The sequence below is a fragment of the Barbatula barbatula genome, assembly GCF_947034865.1.
Source record: "Barbatula barbatula genome assembly, chromosome: 22".
In the NCBI taxonomy this organism is placed as follows: Eukaryota; Metazoa; Chordata; class Actinopteri; order Cypriniformes; family Nemacheilidae; genus Barbatula; species Barbatula barbatula.
This window is the reverse complement of record NC_136785.1, coordinates 791,866-819,250: the sequence shown is the minus strand read 5'-3', so window position 1 is coordinate 819,250 and position 27,385 is coordinate 791,866. Positions and strand designations below refer to the sequence as shown.

At 39.2% G+C, this 27,385-nt stretch overlaps 2 protein-coding genes across 12 annotated transcripts; both read left to right on the top strand.

Moving 5' to 3' along the window:
• Positions 1-551: 551 nt before the first annotated feature.
• Positions 552-22,710, top strand: add1 (adducin 1 (alpha)). 11 transcript variants are annotated; one of them, XM_079486240.1, is made up of 19 exons: positions 578-744; positions 8,586-8,787; positions 9,208-9,370; positions 9,612-9,763; positions 9,878-9,958; positions 10,210-10,359; positions 10,455-10,598; positions 10,962-11,060; positions 11,215-11,388; positions 11,506-11,760; positions 14,538-14,633; positions 14,725-14,814; positions 14,961-14,978; positions 16,657-16,740; positions 17,428-17,584; positions 17,714-18,004; positions 18,463-18,543; positions 19,704-19,737; positions 21,095-21,234. In XM_079486240.1, coding segments are annotated over exons 2-19 (2,265 nt in total). In that variant the 5' UTR covers positions 578-744; positions 8,586-8,592; the 3' UTR covers positions 21,096-21,234. The 11 variants fall into 11 exon arrangements, with proteins under 11 accessions (XP_079342365.1, XP_079342368.1, XP_079342363.1 ...); XM_079486245.1 differs by lacking the exon at positions 17,714-18,004 and having other exon boundaries at positions 21,095-22,710; XM_079486235.1 differs by lacking the exon at positions 19,704-19,737 and having other exon boundaries at positions 21,095-22,710.
• A 579-nt stretch (positions 22,711-23,289) lies between these two features.
• Positions 23,290-27,090, top strand: LOC306911146 (E3 ubiquitin-protein ligase TRIM39-like). The gene is made up of 6 exons (XM_079486249.1): positions 23,290-23,870; positions 24,052-24,147; positions 24,225-24,455; positions 24,528-24,550; positions 24,627-24,745; positions 24,819-27,090. The coding sequence occupies exons 1-6, from the start codon at positions 23,481-23,483 to the stop codon at positions 25,349-25,351; spliced, it is 1,392 nt and encodes a 463-aa protein (XP_079342375.1). The 5' UTR covers positions 23,290-23,480; the 3' UTR covers positions 25,352-27,090.
• Positions 27,091-27,385: the final 295 nt, after the last annotated feature.

The window sequence follows — 27,385 nt, the reverse complement described above, 5'->3', positions numbered from 1 at the left end:
CAGTGCAAATGTCATGGGTTTGATCATTAGTATAGATTAGATGCACTGTAAATCATGTAATATGTTACTGATAAAGTTAAATATCAACTGGAAAGATTTGAAATATTGTGATTAGTAGCTACAGTAGTGTGACAGTGGCGACCTCGTGTGGTCAAAACTTTAGTTTGAATTTATTCATCGCGATTAAATTAATAATTTGTAAGTAATCATTTTTGCTTTAAAATACGATCAAAATGATAGAATTTTCATTAAAAGTTGTAAAATTGGAATAACATATTAATAAACAATTTCAGATATGATAACAATACATTTTATTTCAAAAACTCAAAGACGAGTCGACTTTTTATTTTAGTTTAGTGTAAAATCATGTGTTATCTGTGATTTTGCACAAACTATTTAAAAGTGAAAATCACGAATCTACTATCACGCTGAGTTCGCCGTTACGCGACGCGCCGACGGGCTCCGCCCACATTTAGGAGATTTCACCTACGGGCGGGGCATGTTCAACAGTTAGTCCCGCCTACTATAAACAAGTGACCGGGAGCCCCTGTGACGCCAACCAATCAGAAGACTCGTTACCTCAGCGAAACAAGAGCGCCGCGCCCAATGCCAGACGCGTACGGAGGACGGACGGCTGCAGAAAGAAACGACGAAAACAAACCCGTTACCGGAGAAAACCGCGAGTTCCCGTCCGCCCGCCGAGTCACGGTCCATTCCTGCCGCACATTTACACACAAAATAAGCGTGAGTTTTTCTGTCGTTTTCTTTCTCCACAGGCTTTCACTTGCGCGGCCTGAACGCTAGCGCGCGTGCTAGTGGCATTAGCGCTTCGTTTCTGCTGCACAAACGCGTTTTTCACGCGTGTTTTCCTCACGGAGGTTTTACTTTAAACATCGTTTTCTGTCGTTATCGTCCTCGTATGTTTGTTTGATGTTGTAAAAGAACTGCGCGAGCACAACGGCCACGGCACAACCCCGCGACGCCCACTGCAGCTCTGCACGCGCACAGATTACACCACACAAACGCCCGTAATTCTGCTTTCATACGTGTGATTTCTGCTCTCACATATTTCTATTACATATGTGAATGTTTATTTTTGTGATGTTTGTAGTTATTATTTGTTTGTAGTTGTTTTTCGATGTTTGTAGTTCGTGCGTTTTTCAGTGTCGTGCATCTCTGGTGTGCAAAAGGGATAAATGATGATGAGCATTAGCATATGGAAAATATACTTTTGCAATGGTTCAGATAATACTTTATGACAGACGTGGAAAGTCAATCTGAATTCTGGCTGATATTTGACATTATTAGTGGATGAGAGATGGGCAGGATGACCAGCATATATGATACAACACATTTTCTGTATTTTACATCAGAATCGTTGTATGGTGATAAAAGCATTAAAGATGTGCATGATGACCACAGACGAACAAATAATCCATTAGATGTTATACATCGCAGGGTTTTGTCTACAGGAATAGTGTGCACTTTAAAGTCCTGTGGTTTGATCATGGTAGAATCACTGCAATACACAGAAGTTGTTAATAAGCTTAAGCGTATGCAAGACTTTTGTCGAATTGTGCTCCTCGCAATTATCAATATTATGTTTACATTATTTGATATGTTATCAATAGTCAAACCTCAGGATTTGTATTGACCATCGCAGTCACTCTTTCTGTACTCCACACCCACGACTCTCTTGAGAGACAGAAATGTGTTTCTCATTTTCATCCCACTTTGTTGAATTTTTTCCTCCCTTTTCTTAGCGTTTCATACGTGCAGTGTCGTGTTGCTATGAACAGAGTGTTTTTTGTGTAATGTGCGTAGTCTTGTGTTCTCCGCTTACGTTCAGATCCTTTTTAGCATCCAGCGTAGGCATCATGTGTGCCTTCAGGCTTTTCAGAAAACTAGCCAACATGAGTATGCTTCCTCTCAACTCCATTTAAATCAGTTTGACGTTGAGTCTTCCTCCATGTAAGACATATCTGCTCTATGTAGTGTGCTCCAATACAGCGAGGTTCCTTTGTAGGTAAGATGCTTTTGTAGAAGGAAGTTTCCTATGTAGGCTGCTCACTTGTAGAACAACACTTAGATTGCAAGCCTTGTGTCGTTTGTAAGGGTCTGTTGGTGTATGTTAGGTATGCGGTTCGTGTGTAGTTTCATTCACATACACTAACTCGCAGCCCACATTTAGTACACAGTACATTCCACAAATACACAACACGCGATAAACAGCTGGTGTGTAGTGTGGGTTTACAGTCTTTATTTAGGGAGAGTCCTCTGTGATTGGGTCATTGTGACATTCTGTCGTCATATTTTTCTGTATAATGATAACGAAACGATTTAAATCTGATAAGACCATTTGTAGTCACTTATAAAGTTTTAGAGCACGGAGATGTGACTCGCAGGTGGTAATTTACAGAATAGCACGTTCTGGCTAAAAATGCTGTTTTATAAGCAAGGGCAGTAAGTGTCTTAAGTGTGAAAACGCAACGTCCCTCCACAACCGCTTGGCTTAAGATCACACCCACATAAACACACAACCAGTGATTGAATCCACCCCTTGGCCCTGACACACACATGACCGATCCACACCCTCACACATATCTGTCTAGTTTTACGGGTGAGAATTCACACACTTTCCTCCCACAACTTGGGGATGTTTGTTATGAATTGGTGATTAGAACCACATTTTTGCATTTAAAACCGTGAACCGTAAAAATATTAAAACCTGCACATATAAGGTCTTAAAATGTCTTCCCTGAAAGCGGAATTTTGTCAATTCAGCTGTTGAAAATGTGAATAGTCATTCAGCTCTTGAAAAAAACAAACAAACATGTGAAGGACACACCAGGGGTGTATTCCAGAAAGCAGGTTATGTGACTTACCCGGGTAAGTTTAGGAGTAAGTAAGCGGATAACCTCTGCTTTCGGTTCCAAAAACGGAGGTAACTTTCGGGTTATGTAAGTAACCATAGCAACTGACTCTCTGAGGATAACCTGCTCCGGAGCAGGTTATGTTACAGGGTTAGTTTGTTTCAGAGAGGTTTCCGAGCATGGCGTGCCCTTTCGATGAGGATCCTGTGGACGTAGAGGCACAGATTATACGGGTTTTTTTTCGCCGTGAGAGGGTGATAAGACCACGTATCCACGTCTTTTCTTATCCTAACGAATATTTGCAGGAGCGCTATCGTTTTTCTAGGCAGTCGTTAATTTATTTCACAAACCTACTAAAACCACACATCTCAGACGTGACAAACCGCGGGTCAGCGCTTGGCGCCGAACAAATTCTTTGTATTGCTCTGCGCTTTTTTGCTACAGGGAGTTTTCTCTACAATGTGGGCGATGCAGAGCATGTGGGAAAGGCAACAGTGTTTAGAGCAGTTCGTACAGTATGCATGGCACTGAAACGGTTTCCACACACTTTTGTACAGTTCCCTGGCCATAAACCTGTGCGCTTTATTAAAGAAGAATTCCACTGGGTGGCAGGTTTGCTCTCAGAAATTCTGTCATCTACTTCAATTAAATGACATTTCTTAATAAGTTTATTTTGACTGCACACACATACACGTAAAGGCTACACAGACTTTTTAAACTTGTTCTTAATCTTAATATCAGGGTTCCCAAACGCAACTTGAGTTGTTGTGGGAGTTAGCAAAGTCTGACGAAGTGCCCTCTGGAATCCCATCGACCACAGGGCGACCTTTATTAAACTCCTCAGATGGGGTGAGAGGAGGTGGAGGTGGACCCCCGCCAGTTAGACGGGCCTCAGCCTTCTTTCTATTAGCTATATAGGAAGAATACTGTAAAAGTAACTTAAGACATTGATTTTACAACAGTTAAAATAAAATATTACCTTTTTGGAGAATGTTTTTGTGTTTCATTTTGACTTGGGAAAGAGTTCTTTTTGGCTCCAGAAGGATTACACCTTATAAAACAAGAGGCCTAAATATTTCTTGTCAATATACATTGCACTGTATTCTGATGTAGTAAACTGATGTAGTAAATGCTTGTCGAGTCATGCCACATGCTCAAAAAGACAATTGTTCAACTTTGCAAATTAACAAAATGCAAGCATATTTACAATGTTATAAAAACAATCTTACGCATTGACTCTGTCAGTTATATTTTGCCAAGCCAATTGTCTCTCCCTCGCATATGCAGCTATAATGGGCTTGAACTCCTCATAAGCAAACATTAAAACTTCTAACTCCGCTTCGGAGAAGTACGCGGCACGTAACTTTTCACCCTTAGTTTCCATGGTGACTCCTGAATTCGGCGTTCCATTGAAAATGCCTTGATATGTTCTCCGTGCGCGCGCATTAACTCAAGGTTATTAGCAGTAGGTTGATTAAACTAACTCGACACAGGTGTTTTGGAACCGACATACCCAGAGTAAGCAGGTTTTGGGTTAATCAACCCACAGTTCAGGGTTAATCTGATGGTAAATTAACCCAGCTTTCTGGAATACACCCCAGCTCTGCATGTCACCCATTGTTTTGTGTATTCAGTTTCGAATGAATAACAAACTTTCTGATCGCCTGCTGTCTGGTTTAACGTCTGCCAGAGAGTTCCTGAATGGGTTATCGTTCTGAAGAGCTTTGGCTTCTATCTGAGCCTGCTGGTGGGATTTGACATTCAGAATCTGTCAAGAAACCGTTATAGACGCAGGAAATTCATGCAGAGAGATTTGGCTCATTTATACATTCTTTTGCATAGAACCGACAAACATAAACTGAACTTTTAATTTCGTTTGTCTCATTCTGTATGTGAATTTTGGATTAAGGATAATAAAGCAATTCGTTTATACATTTGTCCAGAGTTTTAAATCCATATTATCGTCTCTTGAGCTTTGCTGTACGACGGTCTTTAGCCTGAAACTCTCCAGATGTTCTTACACGCAGAGATGTTTTTCATTGGATGAGTTCAGGAGTGAGATGTTGAATGCGTGTCAATGTGTGGGCAGACAACAGGACTGAAGTGACCCAATACTGTGTTATATAACCCAACAGGTTTCTATGGAAATGTGCTTTGTTTCCATAGTGACTGTAGTCATGCCTACACATCTCTGCACTCTTAAAACGCGTTCAGAGAACACTACATAAATAATATGTAATCAGTGGCTGTGATATAATGGACCTCTGTGCTATAATGGACCTCTGTTCAACAGTGTATTCTGGGTAATTTTAGTGTAATGTCAGTCTTCTTTCTAGCTAAACTGCATTACTGTAAACACTCTACAACCTACAGACGGATTGAACATGTGTCGGGATTGAACGGTTTGCCACGATAAAATCATGTATGTTCACTTAGTTTACATTAAGAAGTTGTTTGTCTGCCTCCGACTGAACTTTTCATTTTGTGACTGTTTATATCCAGAATAGTTACCGTACGTGTAGAGAGTTAGTGTAGTGTTGACTTGCTTACATGAGTTATGCTAAGAAAGCCTCCACATGAGCGCACACGTAGCATGAGACGGTGGTAGTGAGATAATTCGGTGGTCAGTTATCTGATCCGGTTCATTTAGGGCTAAACGACTTGAAGGGACACTGTGTTTGTCTGTGACTAATGCTATAATCAATTAAAAGCACTGTGGAAAAACCAGTAGCTGGACAAAGTGTTGCAATGAATTCTGGGAAATACTGGAGCTAAAAGGTTCTTGGCATTTTTGTGACATTCAACGTTGACTGTCACATCTTGTTTTTAAATGTCCTAAAGAAGAATAGTATTTAGTATTCATATTGTCTGCTCACAGTGAGGGGTGTGGTTGGTTTTATTTTCTTTCTCAACAGGAAGGAGACCGTAGAAAAGAGGAAGAATAGCCGGATGTGTATTTCTTCTGTTGTTTGTTGAGTTCTCTGATGATTTTGGCCTCAGTTTTATCTGAACGTTGGGAGGCCTTCTTGTGAACTAAAGCATCTCTCAGTGTCTCTCATGGTTACCAGGGAGCTTAACACTGCTGTCCTGTCATTCACATTCTGACTGTGAGAGAGAGACCACAAGTAGTCTTAAGAGCCCATTGAAAGTGATTCATTAAATATATATATATATTTTTTTTCTTATTTTCAATTATAATTATAGGGCAATTGTTCTCAAACTTTTTCATTGTGGAGCCTCCCTTGGGGAGGGTGCATGACGTTGCGACCCCCCCAAATAAAGATTTATAATCTTAAACTGAGAATTTTAATTAAACCAAAAACATATTCAGTCATACAATGCTTCGTTTGGTTGGTGAGCTTATTTTTCAGATGGTTGATTGCACAAAATGTATGATAAATTTGAATTTCTATTTCATAAAATCCAGAAAATCTGTGGCCCCCCTGGATCCATCTGTGGCCTCCCTGGGGTCCAGTGCCCCAAGTTTGAGAACCACTGGTATAGGGCATGTAACGAATATGCTGGGTGTATGAGGATATTCTGTTTTGTGAGGATAATTGTTTGTTTTGTCCAGAAATGTTGAAAGTCTGTTTTTTTAACTTCATTTTTACATCGTGAATAAAACTGTTCCATTAATGCACATTAATGACGCCTGAATGTATTTGACATCCATGTTGATAGAAGTGAATGAAATTCCCCCTCATAAGACTATGAGATGTAAATGAACATCATCTGCTCCTGGACTCTGGAAATGTTAGCGATATAATGTGATTATGGTGAAAGAATGACGTGTCTTTCACTCTCTGGTCTGGAGACTCCTGGTGTGACTGGAGATTTAAAGCAGAGCAGCTGTCCGGAGCTGCAGCAAGGTTGCATTACTCAATGCTGCAGTTATTTCCTGCGCTGGTTCTGCTCTGGGTTTAAATGAGCTGTCTGTGTGTTGAGATGTGTGTAAACTACATGTTATGAGGTTGTGTGTTGTAGGTTCGCTTTACTTTACATTTCGATCATGTATCTCGGTTTAAATGTTGTATATCTGTGTATCCGAATTGAAATGCTGTTCACTTGTTGCCAAGGATTCATTTTGGAATGTAATTTGTGCATCAGTTTGTGATGTGGATTTTTTGTTAATGCTTGTTAAATGTTTAAAATACGTCAAATTCTTTCACACATTTTCATTTTTTTTAAAGAAATGTTATTGGTCAGATCAGTAGTGTTCGTGGATGGCAGTGACTGGTTTGGGCATCAGATGGATTGCTGGAAATGTTGTGTAACCGTGGGTCAGTGTTTATGTGACCTTGAAACATCCGGCATCACATTACATTCGGTATCCAACCACTTATACACACAAAAGACATTGGACTAGACATGTGCCGATTTTCGGTAATTCAATAAATCACGATAATGAATATACACAATATTGTTATCGTGGGCACTTCAAAATACCGTAAAAAATAATAGATCCGAATTTTTATTTTTAGAACGTGCATTACAGCTTATTTTCCATCAACCGCTTGAGCAAACACTGCGTATATGCTGCGCAGAACACGTGAGCGCACCCGGATGTAAACAGTGTTCACGTCACACGTAGAATCACACTGCACGCAGTGCGCGCCACGGCCACTGACGCCGCAGTCAAATTCTCACATGAAGAAGAAGCATGGCGGAAGGAGGAACGCTGCCGACAATTTATCCCCCTTCTAAAAGGGTAAAGTCAGAGGTTTGGAAATATTTTGGGTTCCAAAAAAATATGCCAGGAAGCCCAACACAACTTTATAGTTGTGTATCGTTCTGTTTTTGCAAATGTTGTACTTTTGCAGTTTGCACATGATTCATTTTGATATAATTGTTCAGTTTACTTTTATATTTTATATTGTTTTATTTATATTTATTTGTATTTAAATGTTTGAGTTACTTTTAGTTCATTAAAAAGCTATTCAAGTTACTAAAAGGACAAAACTGAAGTTTTTCTTTTTTTAACCTGTTTCTCTTGTAAAATTACAATATCGTGATAATACCGTATACCGTGATAAATGCTCTCTCAATTAATCGCAGCATGAAAAAGTGATACCGGCACATGCCTACATTGGACAATCAATAATGCTGAGTCAGACAGCTCTCTCTCTCCCATTCTCCACTTAAATGTAATGTTTTACATTTTCTGTAAAACGTTTTGGGATTGTGCCTCCTCCGTCCATACAAGTCAATAACAGTGTTTGTGACTTCACAAAATTTAAAGCTATGTTAATGCTATCATTTGTTTTAGAGAAGAGAACAGTGTGTCTAATTCACCGGCAGAGGTTCCAGAATGACTAACGTCTTCACTTAAACCTGAATCATTCTTTTTACCAGTGCATGCGGGCAACTAGTAATGATTGTATACTTGCCCTGGCTGCATCCGTGATGTGAATGGAATGAAGCGAAGCAGCTCAATGTTTCAATCTGACGGTGTCCCATCGCTTCTGTCTGTCTCCTGCGCATCGTGTCTTAATGTACAGAAAAATCGCTTTAAATTCACAGCACTCAACAGTAAATGTCCTGTGATGACACGCACACACAGTTCGCTAACTACACTTGACATGATTGGATTTACAGACAGATTGCATCGACAAGGTCAGGTGCAGTGCATTGTGGGATACACGTCCATACTTTGAGTTCTGTTTTGGACTGTATTTTGGCAAATGTAGTGTTAACCTTTAACCTCTGTTGCAGGTGTGCGATGAACGGAGACTCAGGTGCAGGGGTGGTGACGGCCCCCCCGCCCACTAACCCCCCTCATAAAGAGCGTTATTTCGACCGTGTGGATGAGAGCAGCCCCGAGTACCAGAGGGAGAGGAACATGGCTCCCGACCTACGGCAGGACTTCAACATGATGGAACAGAGAAAGAGAGTGTCCATGATCCTCCAGAGTCCTGTAAGAAAAACACAATGAGTCACAACACATTTTTATCTTTTAGTCTTCAAAATAATGTTTTGTTAAAAGTGCATAATTAAAATAATCAATTGACCTGTAGGGTAAAAGTTGAGTATAAAGTTTGTTCAGTGTGGATCTGGGGTTGGGGTTTATTTTTTAAATGTTGTTGTTTTATGTTCATGTTAACATGGGCTCATAAAATATTAAGATCATTGAACAATGCCAGCCTCTGTCGCTCTCGTTCTCTCCCTGTCCATGTGGGTTTGTATGGGCTCTGTCTATATTACTGGGTCATGCAGTGCATACAGCAACAACAGTCTGTTAGTTATCTCCATAAGGAGAGATATGCTGCTAATCAAAGTTATATTTTTATGGGTGAATAAATTGAGCCTGTCTAATTGTTCCCGTTTTGTGTTTCAGGCCTTCTGTGATGAACTGGAAACTCTGATCCAGGATCAGATGAAGAAAGGGAAAAACCCCACCAGTCTTCTTGCTCTCCAGCAGATCGCTGACTTCATGACCACCAGTGTGCCCACCATGTACCCAGCTGCCCCACAGGGGGGTATGGCAGCCCTCAACATGAGTGAGTGTGATACACACTCTTTTACCATAATTATGAGTTTCACACAATTACCATCAGTTGCTCATTTATATTATATGTTTGTATTGTTTGGTCTTTATGTATGCTTATTTATGTAGAAATAATAACAAGTGTCTGTGACAATCATGGTTTTATAAACGCATTACCGTCATGATAAAATAAATACCTGGAAATAGGCATATTTTCCTCCAGCCCATATGGATTTGTGTGTGTTTGTGTTTAGGTCTGGGGATGGTGACTCCAGTAAATGACCTCAGGGGTTCAGACTCCATCGCCTATGATAAGGGGGAGAAGCTGCTGCGCTGTAAACTAGCTGCGTTTTACCGTCTGGCCGATCTGTTCGGCTGGTCTCAGCTCATCTACAACCATCTGACTGTGAGTTTAAGACACAAACTCACTCCAAAAATCATTAAACATACACAGCTCTCATAGCAACACAACAGTGACTGTTTTATTTAAACAGTGATTCTCTTGCTCTCTCGTCCTCAGGTCAGGCTGAACTCTGAACAGGAACGCTTTCTCATCGTCCCTTTTGGTCTTCTGTTCAGTGAAGTCACAGCCTCCAGTCTGGTAAAACTCTTTATTTTACTCAGTCACCTCAAGTTCATGAATACATCATGAGGTTTTATCCGGGCTTGAAGTGTTGGTGGCCCAGCCAGTATTTGACCCATCATAATCTCATGTGTCTTCCTGCTCATACTTTTAGTTCCTTGATTAATAGTCAATAATCAATTTATTAAGTTTATCAACTTAACATAAAACAAAACCGAAAAATGCTTTCAAACATGTTAGTTATGTATTTGTGTGACATGTTTCCTCAGGTGAAGATCAACCTGCAGGGGGAAATCGTAGACAGGGGCAGTACAAATCTGGGTGTTAACCAGGCCGGATTCACACTCCACTCCGCCATCTACGCTGCCCGTCCTGACGTCAAGTGCATAGTGCACATTCACACGCCAGCTGGAGCTGCGGTACGATGATTCATGATGAGCGGAGTCCTTTTTAAATGTACTACATTCAGTTTAAATGTGTTCAGTGTCTCACTCGCTGTCATGTGTTTCTCTAGGTCTCTGCTATGAAGTGCGGTCTGCTGCCCATCTCACCTGAAGCTCTGTCGCTTGGGGAGGTGGCGTACCACGATTACCACGGTATTCTGGTGGACAAGGAGGAGAATGACCTCATACAGAAAAACCTGGGTCCAAAGAGCAAGGTAACGCTTTCATCAGTTTCAGTTCACACTTCGGTTTTGTTTTAGTGGATTGTGCTGGTTTTAACCCTGTGAGAAAATGTTTTTATACAGCTAAGTCCTTTGAAGACATTTTTAATAACCTAACACCAAATACAGTTTTAAAATATTTTGAAGAAATAAATGATTTACATTTAGTCATTTAGCAGACGCTTTTATCCAAAGCGCCTTACAGAGAGTTCGGGAGCAATAAGCGATATGTCATACGATGATATGGTGTGGTATGGCGTAAAACAACCAAACAATTACGCTTAGTTTTTTATCATTTTTATATTAAAAGTGTGATCAGGTTTATTCAGGCACTGAAATCAAAGTGTGTGTGTTCAGGTGCTGATTTTGAGGAATCACGGTCTGGTGTCTGTTGGGGAGACAGTCGAAGAAGCTTTTTACTATATTCACAATGTGGTCACCGCATGTGAGATTCAGGTAGATTTCTATACAATTTAAAATCCAATCTGACTTTGTTTTATTTTTGTAATAACATTCACTGATGAGGCATTTACAGTACGACAACACAATAAAAAATTGAATCATGCTACTGTAATATCCATCATGTCCACGTTCACATTTGAAATTCCAGGTCCGCACCCTCGCCAGTGCCGGCGGCCCAGACAACCTTGTGATGTTGGACCCAGGGAAGTATAAGTTCCGCCAACGTCACCTCGAGCCAGCTGGAGACGGGTCGAGCCCACACCCGAAGTGGCAAATCGGGGAGCAGGAGTTTGAAGCTTTGATGAGGATGCTGGATAACCTGGTAAGACTGAGAAGAAAAAACGTTGTGGTGTCATAAACTATTTCTTGTTTGTGTGTGGTTAAATAAGACACATTTCACATATCACACATTTGTGATTTCGTATCCCATCTTCTGCAGGGCTACAGGACTGGCTATCCGTATCGTTGTCCGGCACTGCGTGACAAAGCCAAAAAGTACAGTGACGTTGAGATTCCCCCGTCAGCCACGGGCTGCTCGTACACAGACGACAGTGACTCGGGTGCACGCTCCCCGTTAAAACACAGCTTTCAGCGGCAACAGCGGGATAAGAACCGCTGGCTGGCTTCCGGGCGGCCTGACGAATCTGCAGAGGAGGGGCTGGACAGCAGCGGTAGCCCCATGGCGAAGACTAAGGTGTGGACGAACATAACACACGATCACGTCAAACCCTTGCTGCAGTCGCTCTCGTCCGGTGTCTGCGTGCCAAGCTGTATTACCAACTGCTTGGTCTGTGCCTACCTTACTGTTCATAGTTTAGATCTGTACTGCTACAAAGCTACAGGCGGCTGCTGGGCGGTACCCTGACACCCCGGCTAAAACACAAACCGGAAGAATCACTTTCCCATTCCTCTCATTGCTCTCTCTTGGGCAGGTCATTGAGGCCCACCCTTTTGCTCACGATTGGTCACAGGGGTGTCGGGGTTCTTTCCGGCTGCCCGGTGCATGCTGTGTTGCATGATTGATCAGAGGCATTGTGGGTCTCGTCCCCTGGAGAACCCGGGGGTGTGGCATGTGCCTGAAGTGTGTGTGGCTAATACTTACTTCTTCTTGATTTCCTTCCTGTTTCTGTTGTTGTTTCATTTAACGTTGTGTTCAACGCCTTCTATAACTGTTTGTGTTCTGATAGAGCACTATATTTGTTTCATTTGTACGGTTTCCTCAGAGCACATTTAAAAAAACAAAGTAACAGGAAGCTCTAGTGAAGTGTCATAAACATCTTATTAATGGAGGTAGCAGTTAAAGTACTTCCTGTGCACTCACTACAGTAGAAATCTAACAGTATAAACATTTATGATTGTTGATGGCTTCAGGAGAGAGAGTGCACTTTTAGCTAAAAGCTTCAAAATCTCAGTTTCTCTCTTGAGTAGCTTTGAAGACTTTAAAAGCTTTAAAGTGAACAGATGGGAAAATCTCACAAAGAAATACCCGAGTCATATTTCACAACAAAATTAAAAGACAGAAAATAAGAACAAATATGTTGCTGGAAGAAAATCAAGCCTGTTTTTAGAACTCAGAAGTTTTGTGGATTGTGATTTTTATATTCATGACAATGAAGTACATATTCTTATTACTATAAATATAAAATCATCATTATTATTTAAATCAGCATCATTTATGAACAACACAAACCACTGTGATTACTATTAATGTATTACTTGTTCATTTAACTTTAATGTGATTGATTATCATAATGCCAAAAGAAATCATTAATGATCTAATATTCTTATTTTTCTGTTTTGATTTTGGGATGAAAATGACCTGAAATGTTTATGACTTGTTTTGTGAGATCTGTCCAGATGTAGGGCTTCAAATAGAGGAAACGCTGTATGTTTTTGCAGCCCTGTCTGTGGGAAAGGAGGCTTCTGTTTGTAGAGTTGTGGCTTGTTGTTTGACAGCTCTTTGTTTTTTTACACCTGCTTCAGAAACATTTCAGTTGGCGTTTTATTGTTTAGATATTTTACTTTCTGAGTTTTCCTAAATGATTCCCAAGCATGAGTGTAATTTCACGTTCAAATTTCTTATTCAACCAGAAAAAAAGCTAAATCAAAGAAAGAGACATTGGTTATGAGTGGTTGTTAACTCTCCGAACGATTATCTCTAGTTGGTGGAGAGCGTGTTGTGTTGTGAGGCTCGTGACCAGTGAGTATTTCATGTTTACCTGTTCATCCCATGTGCCCCGTTTCTCCAGCGCTCATTTGGAAACCCTTCCCCATGAGTTTTGGTTCAGCGCTGAAAGCATTTATTTCATTTAGACCAAAGCAAGTAAACCATTAGCTACTCATGCTATTCTTTCTCTGGCCAGCGGCTAACTATCAGTGCTTCAGGAAATATATGCTGTTCATCTAAACATCTTTATTTGAACCTGAAGTCCATAAATTTAATTTGCTTCTCGAGTAAAACCTCTTAATCTTCCTCTTAAAAAAAACTTCCTCCTAAACTGAAGTTTATTTGACACGCTATCAGAAATGTTTGCCTTACTGTGTGTGTGGTTCAACATCAATCTTAAGTTAAAACCAATAATGTGCTTATCCATAAGCTTATTTTATCCATCCAAAGCTTACATTGCTACTCCTATGATAATTCCAGTATTATTGTGTACAGCTTTGGATCAAACCAGCAAAAAACAAAACTAGCTGCAAGATGCCATTTTAATCTGGACAAAAACATGCCAGCCCTGTTTGAGCTGAAAACATTCAGATTCTTTATTATCGCTCTTTCGTATTTCAATTAGTTTACGCTTCACATTTTTAGCAATATTTGTTTAGTTTTTTTTATAAATCTTTCAGCTGTTTTTGTAATCTTAGTTTTACATGATAACAGTTTTAGTAATTGTTATGGAGACTTAATTCTGTCACATACCTGAACCTAAGATGCGTGTGTGTGTTATAATAGCTAAAGGGATTCAGTCCACTGCCTAAAACACCTCCAGCTTCTGCCTCACCTCCCCACCGATCTTCATCCTCTTTAAACTGATGTTCCCTGTCCTTTATTTTATGTTCTTTGGCCTCTTTTCTTTCTTTTTCTGTAGCAGTGTCAATGATGATGAGCGCCGAGACTTTCATTATCTCTTTATTCATGCGTCTGATTTAAACACATGCTGGGTTCGGTAAATGGTCTCTGCTGTCAACACAATATCGCAAACTAACACTCAAATATATTTCGTCATGTTATACGTAAAGGGATTGATAGAAAATGTTTCTAGTTTGTTACGATGAAGTGCACAGACTTCCAAATGTGCTTGAGCAGATCTACATCATCATTGGTCATTCGCTCAGAGGAACGTTTTTAAACCCAGATCTTTTTATATTAGTTGAAGAGGCATGATTTTTATATCTTGTTATATTTCCGTTCAGTTATGTTGTTTTCTCTGCGTTCGGTTTGTTTGAATGGATTTGCTTTGGTAATTTCAGTGGGCTAAGGAGGACGGTGTCCGACAGGCCGTCGTGGCCAATCAGTTTGTCCCGTTGAACACCAACCCTAAAGAAGTCCAAGAGATGCGCAACAAGGTCTGAACATTACATCCCATTAAATTCAAACCATCAAAATTCTGATGCATATATATAGAGACAGAAGCATAACAAAACCATTTGTCTGTAGATCCGTGAGCAGAACCTGCAGGATAAGAAGAGCGCCGGACCGCAGTCGCTGTTGCTCACAGGTGCAGGGGTGGATCGCGCCTTCGTCCAGGTGAGTCTGACATCTCTTTATACAATAGAAAACAACAGATTTATTCTGATCGAACACAGGAACCAGTTTTAAAATGCATACCTCCACGTCTGATCGTGAGGAAGTAAGGTGGTGTGTAACTGTGTAATTGTGTTTTTCTGATCCAGAAAGTGACCATATGGCATGTGAGTACAAAAGCAGCCAGGGCTGCATTGATTTTCCTTTGGTTTGATTGGTTTGCAGTGCCACGTTTGCTTGTTTTGTTTGGTTCATTGATGATAACAGAAACTTAACAGGATGATACCATTGCGGCACTCTTCATAAAACATGCAATAATTATTCTGAATGTCTCACGTGATGTTTGCTCTCCTGAGCCGTAGTCTGATCCGTACATCAAGTACACTTGTATTGTTTACCTTGTTTGTTCATAACAAGGAATTCATTTCCGTGGAGTGTGAATGAAGCCCATCAGTGTGTGGTTTCGGAAATGTCTTCTTTGCTTGTCTTCTCTTTAAAAAAAAAATGAGATAGTTCACCTGAAAATGAAAATTCTGACATCATTTACTGTCCTTCGAGTTTTGTGTAAATGTCTTTGTTCTGATGAACACACAGAAATGTGTTTGGAAAAATGCTTATAACAAGACAGATTTTGCCTCCCATTGACTACCCTGGTAGAAAAAAATACAATAGTGGTCAAAAGTGCCCCAGAACTGTTTTCTGTCCTACATTCTTCAAAATGTCTTCTTTTGTGTTCAACAGAAACAAAAAATATATAATTCTCCTACTATGGGAGTCAATGTGGGCAAAATATTTCTGGTTATTAGCATTCTTCCAAATATCTTTCTCTGCGTTCATCGGGACAAAGACATTTATACACATTTGGAACGACTCAAAGGTAAATGATGACAGAATTTGTATTTGTGGGTGAAGTGTTCCTTTAACGAAACAATTCAGCTTAAACATGAATCACAATATTAAAACATTTTCAAGTTTTTTTTTTACTTGAAATCACTTATCATTTGCACACATCATATTGTTTTTGTTGCATTGTATTATAGGTTACAGGGCTAGTTTCCTCTCAAATAAAAATGTAGTTACCTTGTTGTAGTACATGGCATAAAGCAAAACAATTTTTTCTACAAAGAAAGCCACGTAAAGGTTTTGGATCAATTAAAACTTTGATATGCGATGTTGTATTTGTAGTTTAGTTTGATCACTTCAGCCGTCCTTACTTGCAAAAACTCTTTTCTAAAATGTTTCTTTAGCTTTTCAGCTCTGCTCACTCTGGTCATTCTCAACCAGGTGCATCATGGGATGCTAGGGATATAGAAATGTATAATTTTGAGAAGTGTATTACAGGATCGTCTAAATCAGCCGGAACACTTCAACCCAAAACTCTCGTCTGCATTGCTGATAAAAATCTTTCATTGGATCAGTTTCACACGGACAGTATTATTGTCAGCTGGTCGTCTGTTGTTGTTGTACAGGAGCAGCAGTATGAATCTGTGTGGTTTGATGTTTGGTTTCTGGTGTTGCAGTGCATGATTCTGACCCATACGCTTCTTTATAAACCGCTGCCTGCATGACTCAAGTGTGTGTGTGTATTTATGTGTACATTAAGACTGTACAATTATGAAAAATCATAATTTTTATCAACATTTGAAATATTTTGGGTAAATTAATGAATAGATTTGACATTGAAATCCTTTTTGTGGAGAACGTCCTGCTATATTCTTTATTAGATCATTTGTGCAGTCCTAATGTGTGTGTGAGTTAGATCTGCTTGCTTCCTTCATCGGCGCGCGCGCTTTGTGTAAACTGTGGGCTGAGATTATGCACTGCTCATCAGATTTACTGTTGCAGGACGCTCCTCTGTCTGACTGCAGGGACTCTATTGATGGCATTGACCTGTCAGACAGCTTTAGTCCTGCTAGGTCTGTTCGAAAGGTACATGAATATGGAACATCAGACCACACGGTTTCATGTCTGTAGCTTCATATAAAAAAAAACAATCACATAAAAGAAATCAGAGATACTTGAACGTGAAGACTCTGTTTGACTGTTCATTCATGATCCCAGATATTGTCATTGATCGCTGGGTTGACAATAGATTAAAGACACAGTTAGTTTCTGGCCTATAGGATCATAGAAATGTTGGAGAACCTCAGATTTGATCGTACAATTCATTCAGTGTGTAAAGGTTCATCCAAATAAGTCGTCCATATAAATATTTCTGTCTTTTGCTTATTGCACTACAAACCAGTATGACGGACTAACTTCAGTGAAAATACTATGACCACAGAAAGACCTCACAAAATGATTCAAAGACTCAATTTGCTGAAGCTTTGTTCAAAAAGAAAGCATTTGGAATGCCTCGATTTTGAAATATGTGAGAAGACTTTTAACAGCTTGAAGCAATTGATTTAACAGACTGCGCGTCTTGTCTTCACAACTATAATAAGCATGAAATGGGGCATTAACTCCGATAAGGGTCCGTTACTAGTTTTGTAAGAGCACATATCAGCACCAATAACGCTCTATAACTATACTATTTCATAGTCAAATATTTGATTTGGTCTATGTTTAGGGTGTTTCTTTGACCAAATTGTTGTATTGTCCTCTTGTGTCCTCCAGGGGGAGCTGGTGACCGCATCTAAAGCCATTATTGAGAAGGAGTACCAGCCATGTGTTATTGTGACTAAAACCGGACCAAACCCCTTCAACAAGCTCACGGATCAAGAGCTGGAGGAGTACTGCAGGGATGTGGAGCTCAAACAGAAAGTTCCGGAAGGTAAGAAGAGCAAAGATTTACACCCGTTTTGACCATCTCAGGAGCACAATCCCTCTTTCTTGTGCACGTGTTTGAGACTCAACAGCTCCCCCACGCAGGTCTAGAGAGAAACTGTTGTGTTACATTTAGCACAGGTTGAGGAATCCGTCCACACTCCACTTTCAGAAGTCCAGACCCCCTCCGCCTCTGCAGATACCACCTTCACGCAGGAGAATGAGGAGCCACGGGTCACCGAAGCACCACCACCTTCTATAATCCCTAGTCGAGAAGCTGAATCCGAGCCGATGTCGGGTCGAGAGAGCCCGTCACATTCTCCAGAATCCCCTCATAAAGAGTTCCACTGTGCGGTACTGAAAGCTCTGGGCTGTGATGAAGAACTGACCGCACTTACTCAACCCGAATCAAACAGGCCGGATGCAGGTACTGCCTGTGGAAGAACTTTTTTGTGGGGTTGATTTTGGGTCTCTCTTCTGTCTTCCGTCACCCCCTGCTTACCCTGGTTCGAAATCTGGTGATCCAAAACACCTGTATGTGTCCACTCCAGTCTCTCGTCCCAGAATCCCCCCGATCCAGATCTGTCAACAAATACCGCATCACCTCTATCTGCTTCAACAGTCTTAACCAGGAAAATCATTGGGTCTTCTAAGGGCTTCTCACTATCCTCTAACTTGGACATTGGCTCTTGGTCCTGTCGGGTTCATTGTGTTATTCTTGTACTAAAAAACTTGCGTGGTGTTTTTAATGGAGACCTCTGAATCTGAACTGATTTGCCTTTTTATGTGCTGGCATTGAAATTCTTTTGTCGTTTGTGTCGCAGAGTTGTGTAAACATGCAACAAAGAAAGATCTCTTGATTTATGATGCTTCTGTTCTCTGTAGGTCAGACACAAGACATTGAAGAGGGGAAAGTTCCCAGCGGCACCTGCACTCCTCCCAGCTCACCTGTGCGTGTAGAAGAAGGTGAGTCTGTCCGCTCTCCCGGAGCATGAACTGATTCCAGGTGTTTGATATCTGCAACATGACCGCTAATGTGTGTGTGTGTGTGTGTCTGTATGTTTGTTATTTAACGTTTGTGGACATTTATTGCTGTTTGTAATAACAGACCAGAGGGGATCAAGTTTATTTCTATAGCACATTTCACAATTTTGTGTTGTTGCAAAGCAGCTTTGCAAAAAACGAATTGCGGAACAAACAAACTATAAATATAATATATTGATATAGAATATGAATAGGAACTTAGAAAGAATATATATATATATATATATGAAGAGTTAATTTGCAAAAACTGATAACTCTATTGTTTAAAAATGTTTTTTATTGTGCATTTTAATTATTATCACTCAAAGTTGAAATAACTCAAAAGTAAAAAATACAACTAGCTAACACAATAAAACCACGATCTTTTTTTGCAAATAAACTCAATCTTAATAAAAAAATGCATTGCATTACAGAATTGATGTTGGTATTGCAAATCTTCAATAAGGTGATTAGAAAGTGATACTTTCTGTATAAATAATTGTCTTGATAATTGTTTCTGCCCACAATTTAAACACTTTCTGGCCCAGTTGGCTGATTTTTGCATATTCCTTCTTAAAATGATTTAAATAATTTTATTTTGAACAGCTGTATTAACTCTTATTCACCCCTTCTGGTCTTTATTACCCTGGATTACATCAAACACCACAAGATAGATTTTTAAATGAATTCCACATTGTTGTAGATGCGGATGCCAATATAGAAAATCTTTATAAAATAATGATTTTATTCCCCTGTAGAAATGTAAAGCCAAGCATTTATGCAGAACTACTGCACCTTTTTAAATAGTTTCAAAGTTTTTTCATATTTTACACATTATGAATGAGAAGTCGTATTGTATGCACTGCAAACACAGATGTAATCTGGTTTGAGAAATGTCTTCTGTAAACCGGCCGTCTTTAATCATCTCCCTTCATGCACATTTCTCTGGGGTCTTAAGAATGTCCCGCCGGTCATTCTTTACTTCTGGTGTCTTTACGGTGTCTGTTCATTTCTCATTTTGATTTAACCTGGTGCCTGTGATTTGATCTGCGCACACATTCTCTCTCTACTTGTGCTTTTCTTCGTGGCTGCGTCACAATCAGGAGATGGAAATGCTAAAGAATACCTGTTACCATAGTAAGTACTTCCCCCTCCCAACCCCACCCCACGCTTGAGTTTGCTTTCCCGCTGCACGCTTCACTCCGACTCACTGCTGTAACTCATGATCCAGCAGCTCCCGCTTCACAAAACTCTGTTTGTTGAGACCGTTGATCCACACTGATCTCCGGTCAGTCTGATCTGCTTCAGTGCATCTGTCAATGATAGAAAAAGTTACATTAAAGGGAAACTTCACCCAAAAATGTCAAGTTGTTTCAAATCTGTATACATTTCTTTGTTTTGATGAGCGCAGAGAAATATATTTGGAAGAATGCTTATAAGCAGACTGATTTTACTACATTTTTGTTTTTTAACAAATGTTATATTTAACAATATTTAAAGACTTGATTGATCAGACTGTCTGGAGTGTGGTGTGGTGACACTGACAACAAATATTTCTCTAGAAAACGTTTTCTTTGAAAGTCTATAACAGTAGCAGACAAGCTTGTAGTGTTTCTGCGATGTCATTCAGCCGAACAGGTAATGTATGAAGGATATGGTTTACATCTGATTTGCCTTTCAAGTGCATAAAAATAATTATTTCTATAAAATGCAGCTTTGCGGTTTTAAAGTGTGCTGTATATGTATAAATATATGTGTGTGTGTGTGTGTGTGTTACATACATGTCTGATGTTGGTTTACTGGTTCCAGTTAGAGAGAAGCGTAATGTCAGAAATTTAAATGTATCTGACGACCTGTGACTAATTCACTTTGTCTCTGACGTGCACGAGCTGTTTTAAAGGGATAGTTCTCCCAAAAATGTGAATTCTGTCATCATTTACTCGCCCTCGTTTCAAACCTCTTTGAGTTTCTTTCTTCTGCAGAACAAAGGAAGATATTTTGAAGAATGTTGATAACCAAACAACACCAAACCTCATTGGCATTGTGTAACACAAAACCACCAGACATTTCTCAAAATATATTTTTTTGTGTTCCACTGAAGAAAAACATTGACAGACACATGAGGAGAAATAAATGACGAGTTTCAAGTTTGGCTAAACCGTGCCTTTAAGATGATTGTTTGGACATCTGGTGGTCAAATACATTATGAATTCCTGTCGATGTTCTTGATGTGTGATGTGAAGGTTACTGGATTAAGAGATGAAGTACATCTTTAATGGGTTTTGCTGAAATCTATCACATGACTTTGGAACCGTTTGATGGTGTATAAATCATTAGCAGAAATGTTGGAGAGATTCAAGTTTTACAGAAACTTTCTCAAAGAAAGGTGGTTCAGCTGTTGAGGTCTTGAAGGTCTGAATCCCCCCCAGAATTCTCTGAGTGACACAAACTCATTGTTGTCCCTTTTCCTCCACTTTCTCTCCGTCCTCCACAGAACCTGCACCACAGAACCAGTCAAGTAAAGACGAAAGCGACGCTGCCACTTTAAGACAAACCCTCCCTGATCTCACCCCCGATGAATTCTCTGAAGTACCCACCCTACCTGCAGAAGAGCCCGCCCCTGAACTGACAGACTCCGCCCCTCAAGCTGAGGGGGAGGAGCCTGCTACTGGTGACGATGCGGCCGGTGACCACGGCAGTGACGAATCGCCCAACAAATCCCCTTCAAAGAAGAAGAAAAAGTTTCGCACGCCGTCTTTCTTGAAGAAAAACAAAAAGAAGTCTGAGACCTAGAGATGAAGGTCGCTCAGGCGTTTGGCAATACCCGTCTTTAAATCCATTGGATTTTTTTTAACACGCCTCCTTACTTTTATTATTTGTCAATGTCTTTTTATCATATAAAGGTCAGATTTGTTTTTATTCTGTTAACCGTTCTTAATAAATGCTGGCCGACCGCTAAAGTCACTTTAGGAAGTGTGTGGCTTGTGAGGCATGTGTATACCCTGTTTTTATAAAGATCTGAATAACCACTATCATGTATGAGAATGTATCTAATGTTCATAGACGAAAACGTTCAGGACCCTCGTGGTGTTAAAATAAATTCAGAATTCTGCTGCATGCTTCTGTCTGTAAGTTTGGAAAAACTTTAAATCACAACAGATCCCACCTGAGCAGATGCAGAAGAGTATAAAACATGTGCTTAAAATAAAGCTTGTTTAGGATGGAAATTAATTTGCATATTAGAATCTCATTACACCTGTTGGAAAAAAGTTTGTCATTTTTCACCCTAAAATCTTTCATAACTTCAGTTTGCAATACATCTACACTACAGAACTTTCTTCTGTTCACTAACTTTCCTCCTGCAGTGATGTGAATAAAATGTTTCTTTTGATGGTAATGTATATTTTTTGTTTATTATTTAGATGTAGCATTATGTCCAGCAGTTTGACAACGCTGTCATAATGTTGACCTTTAATTCTTTCAATGACATTAATAAGCATGCTGGGTAAAATCATCAACAGATGAAATCGGACTGATCTACAGCTGTTTGATGTTCAGACACTCATACACACTCCTTCTATAATAACACTGTGATAATATTCATGGACCCGTCATGAAGGACCATACGAGGACATATTCAGGTTATATTCTGTCCCAAAGTTAAAACAAATACAACAAATCACATCCAGGGTTTTTTGCGTGTGACATTAAATTAGCGGCTGATAAATGTTCATTTTTAATGTTATTGATATTGGCAGATAATACAATTAAGGCAATTTGATAGCCGATGAATTCTAAATCATTTCCTCTGGTTAAACCTCTTTAGCTGCTCAGAGGTACAATACAGTACAGTTCTGTCGTTTTTAGTCACTTACTGCTATTAGAAAAACATTGTTAATGTAGTACAGTATGTAGACTGATGTCTGGATGCTTTCTGTCTTGAGATCTGCTATTAAGATCATTTTTCTGGGTTGCCCTGCAAGAACATCTAGAATTTGTTTATTTAATAAAAAATACACCAGAAGAGTTTGAAGGTTAGTGTAATGTAGGCTTGGTTTCCTTGTTTTCTGCAGTGAATGTTTTTTCAAATAAAAGCAGTTGTCCACTTTTTGCCTGAATGATTAGTTATTGTTATCGGCTAAAATGTACATATTGGCTCATCCCTAATTTGTAGTAAAGAAGTTGTTTTATCTTATGGTAAAGAGAATTAGAGGATGGAGATCAACTGTGAACACATAGTACTGATGTAGGTTCTTTGTTTTTCTGCTATTTATAAACTTGATGTTGTTGTAAAATATGACCGGACACTTTATGAGATTCACAGTTCACCCACAGTTGCTTTTTGTCAACATGAGATCATCTTGATGTGGATCAGATGCACTTGTGTGCAATACAGTTTTAATACCACATCTCTTGTTTTTTCATGGTACTTTATATTTTTATGCCATGAATAAAATCCATGATTGACGAATATTAGTTTTTCTAAACGTTTCTATAGCAAAGCTGCAGTTAGTAATTTGCATTACATATTTAATCTCTATAACAAATGTATTCTCGGGCAAAGACAATTAATGCATGAAGTCTTAACTAAAGCGTGTAACTAAAAGTCAATCTAAAGTCATTTTAGTGTAACACAATAAATCTCATATGTTTATGTAGAATGAGGAGGCGTGTCTGTGAATGAACTCCTCCCACTAACACTGAGAATCAGGAAACTGAGATGGTCACAAACACTGTTACTCAGTTGAATAAGAAAACTCAATCGTTTGATGATAATGTTGAAAACAAAGTGAATTATTTTTAATGCACAGATTGTAAGAGTTCAAACCGGATTATTCCTTTGCTGAACTGAAAGTGAAACTGAAGAAGGATTAGAGAGAATGGCGTCTACATGTTTTTCCGAGGAGGATTTCTCTTGTCCTGTGTGCTGTGAGATTTTTAAAGATCCTGTTTTGTTGTCCTGTAGTCACAGTATCTGTAAAGACTGCATTCAGACATTCTGGAGGAGTAAAGAAGCTAAAGAATGTCCAATTTGCAGAGGAATATCCTCAAAAGAGTTTCCACCATTAAATCTGGCTTTGAAGAACCTGTGTGAGAGTTTCTTACAGGAGAGAAGTGAGAGATCTTCATGGGTCTGTCTTCTTCACAATGAGAAACTCAAACTCTTCTGTCTGGATGATCAACAGCCCGTGTGTTTGGTGTGTCGAGACTCCAAAACACACAACAACCACAAATTCTGTCCTGTCAATGAAGCCGTGGTCGAGAATAAGGTCAGATTAATAACAATGAAAACATTTCATCACAATATTGACATGAATAACTGAAAGATAACCGATAGATGTGTTCACAGTGACAAATAACCACTAAAATGTCACATCATTATACTCTGTGGTAACGTACAATTGTTTATTTAAATATACAAAATTCTATTGACACGTTGTTTTCTTTTAGGAGAAACTCCGAAGTGCATTAAAACCCTTACAGGAGAAACTGAGAACATTTGAGAAGTTTAAACAGAATTTGGATAAAACATCAGAACATATAAAGGTTCGAATAAATCATCATGTTATTTTGTAAATGTGTATATAGATGGAGCGCCGATTGATTCATTGTGCGTTTCTCAGATTCAGAGTCTCCGCACAGAGAAGCAGATTCATGAAGTGTTTCAGGAACTTCACCAGCTTCTACATGATGAAGAATCAGCCAGAACAAGAGCACTGAGAGAGGAAGCGCAGCAGAAGAGTCAGACGGTGAAGAAGAAGATTGAGAAGATCAACAGAGACATTTCATCTCTTTCACACACAGTCAGAGGCGTAGAGGAGCAGATGACAGCTGAAGATGTTTCATTCCTACAGGTACTTCAATCTTCACTCCAATATATGAGGCTCGTCTTCAATCGTGTCAATCATGTGTTTGTTTCTCAACAGAACCTGAAGAGCACACTGGAGAGGTTTGTGTTGTGTTTGCTGTGATTGTGAATGTAAAGTCTGGCCAGAATGTCAGAATGACTCCTGATGTTCCTCCAGAGTTCGGTGGGGAGCGTCAGATCCAGAGAACATCTCAGGAACGATGATCAATGTAGAAAAACATCTCAGGAACCTGAAGTTTACTGTCGTACACAAGATGAAGGACAACGTTCAATACAGTGAGTACACAACACACAACACTGACTTCAGCACTTTACTCTCATCCCCATCACAATGTTTCTCTCTCTTCAGCTCCAGTGAATTTAGATCCAAACACAGCTCACTGTAACCTCCTCGTGTCTGATGATCTGCTCAGCGTGAGATTCGGTGCAGATGCAGCAGCGCTGATTCCTGATAATCCAGAGAGATTTGATGTGTCTCCATGTGTTTTGGGTTCAGAGAGTTTCCGTTCAGGGATTCACTGCTGGGATGTTCAGGTTGGAGACAACACATACTGGGCTCTGGGTGTGATGACTAAATCCGCTCAGAGGAAGAGTAAATTATCATCCAGGACTGGAGTCTGGTGTGTGGCGAATCACTATGGTAAATATTTTGCATTCATCACACCAGAGACAACGGGTCGTCAATTCTCGGTGAAAAAGAAAGTTCAGAGAATCCACGTTGAGCTGGATTGTGACCGAGGAAAACTGTCATTCTCTGATCCTCTCACTAACAAACACATACACACTTTCACACACACGTTTACTGAAGGAGTTTTTCCATGGTTTTATGTTAACTTTAACATTTCTCCTCTGATGATCTTACCAGCAAAATCACATCAGTAACAAACACAACAGAGTTCAATAAGAGATATAATAGTTTGTCTCTTTGTAATGACTCTTCACGTTTGGCCCTGACAATAAGACCGTGTTTATTTTGGCTGTAAATCGTTTAAATCTAATATGTTTTCAATGGCTGCAATGGTTAAAACATGAGTTTGTCAGGGTGTGATGACTGAATCTCTCCAAAGGAATCTTGACAAGACTTCACAAATTCACTTTACAGTTTAAATAATAGACCAGACGACATTTTGCAGCATTGCTTTGACTCTTTCGAATTTGAGATGACAAATGTATTACACTTCATCTAATTACTATATACAATAAGAATGATTCTTCTGAAAAACGGACTGCTATATGTTTAACAATCGCCAATATTAGGGCGGCAGTTTCACTATCAAGAGTTTGTTGCTTGTCATTTGCAGTCTCTGTTTCTGTTCTTCTCAACTTCTCAACATTTAAGTGCTTTTATTTGACATTACTCTAACATTCAGATGATGATGAATCTCCTGATGATTATTTTATGATAATTGCAATGCAACTATTGTTGTTCTTGGTACTTTTTATTATACAGCCATAATGAAAGGTTATCTTTAAAAAGTATTTTTAATTTGACGAATAGTTGTTTTATATAAATTGGTAGTCTGTAAATCTGAAGTTGGTAACCTAGTTTATTATTAGTAATATTTGTATTCTAACATAATCACATGATTTTAAAGGCATTCAATTTAAAACCTTGAACCGTTACATGTGTCTTTTATTTTTAGCTTTACCAGCAGTTAACATACTACAAATACTACACTGTACAAAATAAATAATAATAGACATTCAAAGCATCAGATGAGGTTCTTCGCCTTTTAAAGGTTCTCCGATGTTCTATTAATATTCCTCAAGAAAGTTGTTTTAGTTCCTTAAGAACTGTGAAGACTCTGGTAATCAAACCATACTGAACAACAGCACAGATGAGTCACTGATGTAATAAACACTGGATCTTATTCATGATGGTTAATGTAAACAGTCTGGGTGGAGTTACGTTAAAACGAGGGTCGGAGCTAACTGCAGATGGGCCGGTCAGCCACAAGTGGGCTGTACAAACCTCCAGAGGATTTTAATTGGTTTATTTCATGCTGTGTGTTGTAGTATTGGTTCAATATTGGTTCATGATCCACAGTTGGTGTCGTATCTTGGGATACTAACCAAAAGAAGACCCGAGAAGTACATCATTCTCGATGGTCACTTTATTGAGTATGGAAACTTCTTCACAGCCTTTTACAATGTGTTACTGCCCCACTGCTGGATAAATCTCATTATCCACAAACAACATACCCCTCACCAAACCAAAGCCTAGACCTAACTCATGTGGACGGGCACAGCAGTGATTGTGAATGATCATTTTAATAATTGGTAACATAAATAGAAACACTCAGGAGAATATCAAAGGGGTAACATAAAAGACAAAGGATACAGGTTAATTACAGAATAAATCCCTTATACCTTTACATTGTCAAGTGAACCCATTATTATGCTTTCCCATCTGAATACGTCACGTTAGCTAAACCCGCCTGTAGAGGGCGCTGATTAGCTGTCTGCCAGAGTCAGCATTAGGGAATCATTAATGTGGTTAACATTTAAATATGCATTGCCAAACAGACCTTCTCTTTTAAACCATTGAATACCCTAAATAAAAGACTGTAGAAAAGAGAGAAAGATTTTTAGTTTCGTGATGAAAAGTTTTAGAAGTGCACAAAGAAAAAATTACATTTCAAAGATTTTCACGCAATGCAAATCATTTATTTCAGACTTAAAATTTTTTATTACAAAATAATTAGTTTAACTCTCAAACACAGAATTTTTGATCGCATAAAAATTGTTTATGGGTTGACTCCATAAATAATGAGCTTCCTTTTTTTATTTATTTATTTTTATTCAAGAAATGTCTTACAAAAGTGCAAACATTCATTCCTTAGAATCTTGAACATTTCCGAAATGCATAAAATAAACAGATGAAGTCAATTTTACACCATCATAGGACAAAAAAGG